At 41.6% G+C, this 11,217-nt stretch overlaps 1 protein-coding gene across 3 annotated transcripts in view; it reads left to right on the top strand.

The window, feature by feature from the left end:
* Positions 1-6,452: 6,452 nt before the first annotated feature.
* Positions 6,453-11,217, top strand: part of HHIP (hedgehog interacting protein) — a 99,204-nt gene continuing 94,439 nt past the window's right edge. For all 3 annotated transcript variants that reach the window (XM_030563673.1, XM_030563672.1, XM_030563671.1), the window contains exon 1: positions 6,453-7,139. In XM_030563673.1, the coding sequence (XP_030419533.1) occupies positions 6,873-7,139 (267 nt within the window). In that variant the 5' untranslated portion in view covers positions 6,453-6,872. The remainder of the gene's footprint in view (positions 7,140-11,217) is intronic.

The following is an 11,217-nucleotide window of genomic DNA, read 5'->3' as shown; positions in this document are numbered from 1 at the left end:
GACCACGTAAGGTGCCCCTTTCTACCCAGGCTGGGGGGAAGGACCTCTACAGATAACTCTTGAACTCTGGGGTGGCATTGACCAGAGACTTTTGGGTTGTTGGACTTTGGGGTGATTGGACTTAAAACCCTAAGGGGAAAAAGGACAGTGCCAAACGTACTTGGAGGTGGGTTTTTGTTTATGGTTTGTGTTATACCCCTGTTTGTGGTGTTTCTCCAATGGGATGCTGCATTGATTCCTTCCTTTATTAAAAAGATTTTGCTACACTCAGACTCCGTGCTTGCGAGAGGGGAAGTATTGCCTCCTAGAGGCGCCCAGGGGGGTGTGGTATGTGAGTGTCCCAGGTCACTGGGTGGGGGCTCGAACCGGTTATGCATTGTGTTACTGAAACGGAACCTCTGGATACTGAACCCGGCCCTTGTTGCTGCCAACTCAGAGGGGCAGAAGGGTTACATTTGTATTGTAGCAGTGTTGAGAGGCCCCAACAAAAATTGGAACCTCGCTGTGCTAGATGCTATACAAACACAAGAAATAGACTGTATTCTCGGTATAGGACTTCATTCTGGGTATTAATTAAATGTGATAGACTATCTACAGAAATCTGTCCTGGCATGGACATGCTGTACCTGTCGTGGAGTCAATGGTGGCTCTCATAAAAGATGTCTTTGGGGTTGGTATACATGTTGATTTGTCAGACTCACTAACTGAAACATATTTTAATAAGAGAGCACAATATATTGTTTGCAGAGCAACATGTACTCCTTGGGCTGATTGATGTTTTTTATCAGTCAATCAGTCAGTCAAATATAGCTATGAATCCTCTGTTGCAAATCGGCTTCCACTTCCACCAAGCACTTGATTAAGATTCATGGAGCCATTAGTAGTCCAAAACAGTGCACTTTGTTTTAATAGTGGTCCTTTCTGATACAAAATCTTAGCTACTTCCCGCATATCTTGCCAGATATGTGGAAATATGCATCTTTGAATTTGAGAGACCAAAACCAATCCTCTAATTCTAGGAGGGGATTATAGAAGCTAACATCACTATCAAGAGTTTGAATCTGCAGACTCACTTCAGTTTTCTTAAGTCCTTCATACTGGAACTGAACAGTAAGTCTGACTGACACAATCAACTGCTGGGACAGAATAACCCTCCACATTTAACAACAATGCAGGCTCAACTAACTACCCTGCTGCTAACAAAACAAGAAGCTAATTGGAAAATACAATTATGTGATTATTTACAATAAGTTAATATGAATATGCTTGATGAAGGAAGGAGCAAAGGGAGTTCCAACTGTCTTGCCTGTGGCACTTGGAAGGAACTGAAGGCAATGGAACTGAAGACTATTATATAAACTCACACTGCTTGTTCTGTTCCAGGGGGAACATGTGTGCCGCTCCAGCAAGTACAGCTTTCCAGAGGGTTTTCACTTCAAAATCAAGGGCATTTATATGCCCCAGAAGCTGGCAATCTGTATAGACACTTGTTGGAGAAACACTGTTCTAAGTGACAGCAACATGTTCCCCAAGAGTGCTCTAGGCAACAAGAAATCAATGAAGTAGTATGGAAGCTTCCAGAGTTAGATTATTTTGACATAGCTGAGTAGATAGGTAGCAATTCTAAAGTTTCCAGTGTTTTAAGATAAGGACATCTTTCTTTAAAAGTTTTAAAAAACCTTTTTTAAGAGATTGAGAATTGTGTTTAGCCAGAGGACTTATCTGTCTGATATGTAACCGGGGGAGAGGGAGCAGAGGTTTAACTCAATGGCATCCTCTATTGGACACTGCCAAAGATATAATTTGACGGGCAAGTGGTTCTATGTTTCTATCATATCTTACACTTTAAATTGTAATTCTCTCAAGCTGGTTTCCAATGTGTATATTTTAAGGTCAAGTTCATGTACCGCCTTATGCCTCAGTTTCCCCATCTATAAAATGGAGATAATGATATTGACCTCCATTGTAAAGTGCTAGATAAGAGCTAGATATTATCATTATTAATAATAATGATTTGTCAGATTAACGTAACTCTTCAACTCTATGCATATTTATAAATATTGTGGAATATGTATTATTCACATAATGGAAAAGAGCTGAAGGGCTAATAGATCAGTGCACCTTCAAGGTAGGTTAATATTGAAATACTCTACCTAGTTGACTGCTAAAAAGTGCCCTGGCTACTCACTCCCACATACTTCAAATGTCTCACATATATTACATATCTTGGACCTGCTAGGATTTTATGTTGCTAATGGAAGTAGGATCTTTTTAGAGGCAGTACTTGCGAGACTTTGATGGTGTTGGTTGACACAAGGATTTCATTTGGTGTAGTGCTGGCATGGCTAAGATGGAAATATATCAAAATGGTGATGGTCACTGTAGCTTTCTCTACATGATGGAGTAATGTGCTTTAGAGATGTGTTAGTTCTAAAACACACTAATGTGTTGTGCACTAATTAGCTCGTGTAGACCCTGATGGTTTGCACTAAAGGTTCCCTAGTGTGTTTTAATGTAGCATTCTTTCAAACATTAAAGTCACCAGAATTTATTGAACCGATTAAGGTTCAATGTTACTGTGCATTACTCACCAGGCAGACAAGCCCTGTTTCAGAGGTAGGTCAGGTTGTCAAGGCACTTGGATAGATTCATCCTAGCTGACATAGGAAAGCTCACTGCACTCCAATGAGGATTCGACTGTCACCTCCATGGATGTTTCATGCTGGGAGAGTGCAGCTTTAGTACCCAGAAAGAAATTCAGTATGCAGTAGGGTGTTTGCCAGATTGATAACTTTACTCAACAGAGTTTCTAGCAGCAACAATAATTATTAATCAATGAATTTATACTGCCACATTGTAACAAGGAGGTAAGGCAGCATTTGAAGTAATGGACTCTCAGACCTCTTAGGCTTTTAAAGATTACAGGTGAAAGCCTGTGCTGCATCTCTTAAATATACTTATGCTTTGGAACTGAGACATTTTTTGAAGTGGAAACCTGATTATAGTATTTTAATAAGCTTAATAATTAATTTAATGTATTTATAATCCTGAACTTTAAGATCTGTGGGGCAAAGCCCATGTTCTTGTATTTATTTGTATAATGACCAGCACAATGGGGGCCTAAACCTGATTTGAGCCTCTGGGTTCTACTGGAGTATGAATATGAAATAATAAAGTAGATTTGAAAGACACTGGTACAAAGGTGATAGGAAGACAATCTAGTGGTATACTTCATTTGGGGGAAATGAAAGTTTGTCTTCCATTGTTAAAAAAGTGAAGATCCAGGGAAAGATGGCGTAAAGTCTGAGCTATTTATACAATACCCAGTGTGGTGATTTCCTGCTCTTACCAAATGTTTAATTCTAACTGAATGAGTAAGGAGTGCATTTTAGTGCAACGGTGGAAAAGAAATGTACTCTTGTCGGAAACCAACCAGGAAGAATCAGCTGTGAAAACAGCTAAAAGACTGTTACACAAGGCTGTTTCTTTTGGTTCACACCCCTTCTTAGCATTTTTGGCACACAGGAATACCACAGCACATGAGTGCCAAAACAATCCAGCACAGGCACTGATGGAAAGAGGACCAAAACCCTGCTACCAATGAGGCGAGATGTTTTTCAGCCAGAGGGATGGGAACTTCTCCGAGAGGAAATGGCTGACAATCAGAGGAAGTGGCACTAGAGTACAACAGGTCAGCCAAAGACCTACTGGGCCTGGAGACAGGCACTCCTGTGAGTCTCTATCCATTTGAGAGACACCAGTAGGAATGAACTAAAGTGGTTGTGAGTAGTGCAGTGACATCAAGATCGTACAAGATGATTATGCAAGAGAGACAAGTAATCTGAAGGAGCAGGAGACACTTATGAGCCAGCAGATACAACACCCAGAGAAAGCCTACAGAAATATAGAGATTATCACAGAACAGAGAGACAGAGAACAATCTGGAGGCCAGCTCCACAGACAAATAGTTTGCTAGACTCGGAGACAGGTGACAGGAGGAGAGAGAAAGGTGGTGTGATTGCCTGTTGAGGAGCTCAACTACCTTATAGACAATGGAGCCAGCTGAGTGTGATAAAGGAAAGACTCCAACATAGGTATGTGGTAGCAACCTCTGCTGAAGGCACATGGGGTGCAGGCCTGGGTGTCAATTATTTGTTTTTAATGTTTATATTAAAATGTTTGTAAAACAAAATGGTGTCTAACAATTAGGGTCCTAGGCAAATCACAATTTCATGGAGGGCATGGAAATCACAAAAATGCTCCCAAACTGCAATTTTTAAAATATTACCTTACAGTGCTGTGCACATGCCTGTGTGGTAGACCAGACTGCTGTGCACAAACTTAGACAATGTCAAGGATGGAATGAATTACCGGCAAGCTTAGTCAGTTAAAAAGGGGGAATGAATGTCACCTGCAAACTTAATCAGTAGTCTGCAGACACACTGACTACGTTTGTTGATGAAATTCATTCCATTATTAAAATTGACTAAGTTTGCTAGTTAAATTCATTCTGTGCATATTTTGTGAAATTCAATACTTCTCCATTTACACTGTAATTAATTTTATTTTAAAAATAGTGATTTCCACGAGACCCCAATCATGCTCAGTGGAACTGGAGTCCATATTCCATGCTGGGACTGTTATGAAAAGGACACTTGGGAAACTGAAGAACAGGTGCAGTAACCAGGAAGCAATCAACCACATGAACAGAGCGGTACCCGGAGTTTAATAAAGTTCCTCTTGTTCAGCTTAACCTTTATTTAACTTCACTCTGTGTTAATGAAACAGGACCTGTAACTGTTATACGTGCCGCTCAACTCTGTGGCAGGTGAGAGTGTTCACAACTCGATGGGGAGCCAGTGGTAGTATATACTAGCCAAAACTATTTAGGAAGCACTTGCCTTGAAGAAAGAAGACTAAGGGACGAGGCACTATTTTTTACATTTCTCAATCTATAGACCCGATCTTGCCCTCATTACTCAGGCCTACTGAGTTCAGTTGATACTGTTTAAGGGTTTGGTTCAATATTTTTTCACCACAGGAACTCTGTTTCAGCACAGACTGTGGTGTGTAACTGAGCAAATACACATGTGCATGCCCTTTGCAGAAGGGATTTGGAACGCATCCTATGTTGTACTCTGAGGCTGAAATGTGTAGAAAGGATACCTTTTCATTCTATTGATCCCAGCACAGCTTCCTTGTGCACAGCCCAAGACTGATAATCGTGCCGAATTGCAACTATTTGCTCCTAATGAATGGAGGGTATATTTCCACTTGGGGTGGGGGGTGCAATTCCCATCTGGAGCTAGCTTTCAGGGAGCTAGCATACTAAAAATTGAATGTAGCCGCCCAGAGCATTGACCCACTGCTGGATGGGCTAGCCACCCTTCTAGACACATACTTAGAGTATCAGAGGGGTAGCCATGTTAGTCTAGATCTGTAAAAGCAGCAAAGAATCCTGTGGCACCTTATAGACTAACAGACGTTTTGGAGCATGAGCTTTCCTGGATGAATACCCACTTCGTCACATGCATCCGACGAAGTGGGTATTCATCCACGAAAGCTCACGCTCCAATATGTCTCTTAGTCTATAAGGTGCCACAGGATACTTAGAGTAGCTAGTCCCTGGGCTTGCAGTGCTGCAGCTACCATTTTTAGCTCTCTGACTCCATGAGAGTTAGCTTAAGTGGGAAGATTTCCCTCCAGCTGGGAATCACCCCTTCTTCTCTCCCCGCCCCCTGCCCCCACAGCTCCAAGTGTCCACTTCCTCTCAAGTTCATTAGGAGCACACTCTGCCTCAGGAAACCACTTCAATTTGACAGATGGGAAACTGAGGCACAGAGCAGCACAGTGGTGTGCCCACTGTCACACCGTGAGTCGGTGGCACATCTGGGAACAAAATCCTAGTTTTGTGTCTCCCCTGCACTGAAAGCTAGACGAGTTCTCCTCGGGGGAAAGAAAAAGCTAGAGCTACCTGGCTCCTGGTGGCTCTGTGCACGCATAGGAAGCTGGAGAGGGTTGAGGCCCCAGGGACAGGACCCAGCAGTGGTTAGATGTGGGATGCAGGTTGGCCCCGTGCTGTTGCACTAGGATGTGTTGGGGTCCGGCTGGGCGTTTGCCTGGGCGACTGGTGCAGCAGGAGCAGCCAGACTCGCTCTGTCTCCCCCGTGGCAACGTAGCGGGCTGAGGTCAAAAATCAGCAGGCTCCGGCTTTAGCCCAGAGCGCTCTGCGGCACCTCAACTGCTGCCGCGGCAGCCCGCAGCCAGCCTGAGCCCTCCCCTCTCGCGCACGCCTACCCCGTCCCTGTCCAGTCCCCCCCGCCCTGCGCGCGCGCGGCTTTCCCCAGTGCCTCTCGGTGACGTGAAGGGGCGCGCGGTGGCAGCACCTCCCCGCGCGCTGCTTAAAAAGAAGAAAAGAGGGAGCGAAACATGAGAGCCGTAGTGAGCTGCAGCCACCGCCGGCCGCGGAGGAGACATCACCCCAGCCAGGCGGCTGCTACTGTCCTACCTAGAGAACATCCTTTCTATGGGACAACAAGTGAACTGCTGCCGCCGCCACTGCCGCCTCACTCTGCAACAGGGGGGGACTCCTTGGCCCAGCTCTCACCACCAGGGCGCAACAGCACCAATTACTAAATCTGTGTCCCGTGCACCATTTTAACCCCACCACTCCTGAGCATCCTCCCACTAAGCCGGTTTTTTTTTGGGGGGGGGGCGTAGGGAGTTCTTTGCCCTTTAGATTTTTTTATCACCATCACTCTCCAGCCCTCCCCCCGTTTTGGGGGTGCTGATTCCCTGCTTTGAAGTGCAAAAAGAAAATCAGTGGGGGGAGGGAGGTTTGGTTTGGTTTTTTCACTCACACGGTCCAAGGCATGATGCTGAAGATGCTCCCGTTTAAACTGCTGCTGGTGGCCGTGGTTCTGTGCTTCTTTGAGGGGGATGCAAAGTTTGGGGAGAGTGGAGCAAGGAGGAGAAAGTGCCTGAATGGTAACCCACCGAGGCGCCTGAAAAAGCGAGACAGGAGGATGATGTTCCTGGAGCCAGCCAGCGGAGGGGAGATGATGTGTCGTGGCTTGTACCCTCGCCTGTCCTGCTGCTCCAGGACTGACAGTCAGGGGCTGTTGCACATTGAGACTAAGGTAGGCACCACATGAGGCTTTTTGCATGGATGCAAACTCACTGCTAACCTGCTGGGTGGTGTCTGGTTTGATCTAGCAACATGGGTTTGACCATTACTGGTTGGGAGGGTGGAGTGGTCTCATAAAATGGAAGCGTTAAAGCTATTCTGGTTTATTTCCTTGAGAGTTACATAGACCTCGCTCCAGAGCTGTTCATCCGAAGGTAGGCTTAGTCAACTGGGGAAGTATTTTTAAAAGAAAGTTCTCTCCCTCTTACAACGAAGAGTTTTCACAAATTTGCGAGTTTCCGTGAGATCTTTACAAATCTAACTAATCAAATCGTCCCATCTTGCTCAAATCAGCAGCTCGGTGCACTGCTGCATGTTTATTGGTAGTGCCCTTTTCTCACGAAACATGGACTTCAGCTACAAGGACCCTGTGCTGAGGGGATGGCTTGAGAAGAAGGAAGACTTGAATGGCTTTTTTGGATTAAGTTTGTGCATTGGCAGCAGTGAAACTGTGAATTAACTTGACGGTGGTTTCCGGTTTATTTTTCTGGGGGTAAAAAAGCATGTACAATGTTCTCCACGTGTTTGGTCAGTAAAGAATTTGGCTAGTAGATGGTGCTGGTGCATGTGAGCTTAGTGATCTCTAGTGAAGGCTCTTGTGTTACACATGATTACCTGTATCAGCTGAAAGGGACTCCACTCTTATTGATTCTCACACTGAATGGCATGAGATGTTTGCCTTTTCACACTGTGTGACAATGCATATGCCTAATTTAAAATTGAGTTGCTTGAAAAGAAGTCTCTCACTGGAATTTTAAAATATTTAATGTATGCTTCCTTTAGTAGCTTAATTTCTATTTATTAATGTGTTTGCTATTTTTCTAAGTTGTTCATATATAATTCCGCGGGATCTTATTGGATAAGCAGGGCAATGATATTAAGTGTGTACACAGAGAGGGAAATTCCTGAATAATATCATTAAGAATCACTGCACGTGAAATAAACAATCAGGTGTCTTCTCCTCCCCTTCACCCCCTTCACTTTCCCCCTTCCTAGTTTAAGTTTAATTAAGAATTCCTCAGTTACAACACTGTAGTTGTCAAGGTCTGAGAGACTCTTGGAAAACGTGTGTTTCAGTCTTGCTGGCCCAAGCATAATAAAAAAAATACCCAGCCTGAATCGAATTTTTATGCTCAGTTCACGGTAGATTTCACTCCATTCTCATGTAAACAGCTTCTACGAATCAACATATGTGTCTGGGTGGTATCTCTCACTTTGTTTTGTAACAAAAAGCCATATTGCATCATTTAATTTGCTCAAGTCATGCAAATAGGAAAAAATCAATAGGACAAAAAGGGGTCGACTTCTCCTCCTCCCCACTAAACTGCTGCCCACACACAGAGTCCTGTTGCTTATGGCAAAAGAATAACAACAACACCATTGTGTTTGTTAGTTGGTTCACTAATGGGTGAAACTGGAGAACATCATTCTCCTTCAGTCCCTAGCTCTGTCCAAATGTTCATGCCTTTTGAGGGAGCATTTGTCCTACCCCCTCTATTCCCAGATGAGTGAGAACAGTCTTACTGCAGGTTTTCAGCTGCAGCTCTCTCTTTATTCTTACCATATGCAGCAGTAGTTTGAGATTCAGGGCAGATATATTTCTTCATGCTGTCCAGAGACAGTGTCATTAAGCTCCTGTGTGGTAATTCAATTAAACTACAAAATAACTACATTCAGATAACCTTAAAAGCCTAATTGAAGTCCACAAAAGTCAGACTAAGGACTGGAAAATATATCCTTAACTCACCCTGTTTGTAATATATAGGTATTGCAACACATATGTTACATGAGATCACACACTGTTTGTAGACCCCTGGTGAATTAGAGATGGAGTTAAGACAATTTTGAATTTCCTAGCTATTGTAGGATTTTGTCCCTTCCTATTATTTGAATATATCTTTTGTTTAATTTTTGTTTTGTATATAGTAATAAATCCTTGAAGTGTATCCAGTTTCAAAACAATATACCATAACATCTATTTCTAAGCATTAAAACTTACTTTATAAATATAGTTTTATACTTTTTAGTGGATATTATTCTAAAAGGTTTTAAAGCCACATTATTTATCCATTAAATGTCAATGGTTACAGCTATCTTAAATCTGTTTTATCATGTAAATATCTATTTAGACAGTTTTCCAAAGTACATGTCATTTATACTTGGTATAAGTAGTGACCATTCCACAAGAGACATTACAGTATCATGCAAAACACTTGGAGGGAACGTTATAAAAATTGGGGTTTTGACACTATATTACACAAGGGCTCCAAAGGTTGGACACTAAGCAGGTCTTTAATCTGAGATAGAGTCATATTAATCCACAGGATTGAGTGTCCATGATATTAATAGGAATCTGAACATTAGCTTTTTCTAGAGCAATCTGAGCTTGCTCAGCAGGTATTTTCAATTTCAGATTAGCTTCTTGGTTAAGATGCTGTGTGTCAGCCCTGGGACAATTTTATGATCAAATTATTGATCTGTCTTTATGATGACAATACTTCCAGTCCCTTAAGCATAGCAAAGCAGTAATAAAGGGCACTGCTTTAATAAACAGACAAAATTAGACTGTCTCTAGTAATATTTTTGCATAATGTTGGCATTTAACTCTGTCTTCTAGCTTCCTAGAATATCCTCATTTTATCACTAGGTTTACTAAAGCCAGAATCAAATATTGTGACACCAGAGTTTTTGAAGGTTTGCATATAGCCAGATAGGCACAGAAGTCCTCTCTACCTTGGATGGTTTCACAGCCAAGGCTGTCAAGGAATGGGTGAAAAGTAATTGTTTTCAAGTGTGCCCTTTTACAATCATTTGTTTGCTCTGGCTCTTTCATGAACAAAGGCTATTGTTGAACACATCCAACTAAACAAATAACTCATCTTGGGGTCCCTTTAACAGCTGCCTTGGTACAATGATCTATTTACATATTAGCCTAAAATTGAAACTGAACTCTTTAATGACATAATCCAGCACTATAGTACAGAAGAAACATATGTTCAAGCCAACAGCTGAACAACCTTGTACGCATATGATTTTTAGAAATAATTGCTTGTATACCAAATACAGTTTAATTAAACATCTTAATTCACTGTCATATATTTTCACTGTTAACATCAAACCCACACTGTTTTCTGTCAAATAAAATTAACACAGGGTATGCAAACAGATTGCTATATTACATTTATATAATTTCAGTCTTTTGTGTCTTTCTGTTTCTCTCTTTTCACTATTTTTGTTGTTGATAAACCAGCCTTGTAAGCTGTACTTTCCTGTATTCCAGTATTTATCTTACCTTTCTTCTACCAGTCTTACTTTCCTGTGGCTAGAGATTAAAGGATGATTTTACAGATGTTGTAAATTAGTCAGCAGCAGACATAATCATTGCTATGCATGCTGCAATAATGTTTGGAAGTTTTACATGTTTTCCACAGCAAACCACAGCAAATTTGATGGCTTCACATATAACTTTTAAAAATTGATACAGGAAATTAGTTTGCATTTCTTTAAGAGACCAAATATATTGTCAGTTTTAAAGGTAAAGGTCATTATTATATGTTCACCAAAAATACTGTGTTCTAAACAGTGTTTCAGCCTTGGGCTAAATCTGTTTAATTGACTTCAGTAAGACTATTGATTTATTGAAACTAAAGCTAGAATGATGATTCTATCTACCTTCAAATAGGTATTTCTACTGCAGACCTCACACAGAGCAAAGTTTTACCATCCTACTATGCTCATATAGCATGAAATTTAACATAAAAATATTGTACTTGATTTTCAGATAATTTATTGAGTCCCATTACCTAATCTTTTGATTAGTTATTATATGACCAAGACACATTCCAAAAATTGAGAGCGGGATTAAATTCCTCGGACTAAAATCAAACCCTTTGTGGATGGCAACTGGTCAGGAGGATTAGGATCCTTTTATTTTAGCTTTAGCTATTAAAATGGAGTCAAGCATTTTTTACTTGAATATAACTGGGCAATTAAATGCATTTTCCACAAGGAAAAATAAATTAGCTTTTGAC

Source organism: Gopherus evgoodei, chromosome 5, assembly GCF_007399415.2.
Source record: "Gopherus evgoodei ecotype Sinaloan lineage chromosome 5, rGopEvg1_v1.p, whole genome shotgun sequence".
Lineage (NCBI taxonomy): Eukaryota > Metazoa > Chordata > Testudines > Testudinidae > Gopherus > Gopherus evgoodei.
The sequence above is the reverse complement of the archived record's forward strand: the minus strand, read 5'-3'. Positions and strand labels throughout refer to the sequence as shown.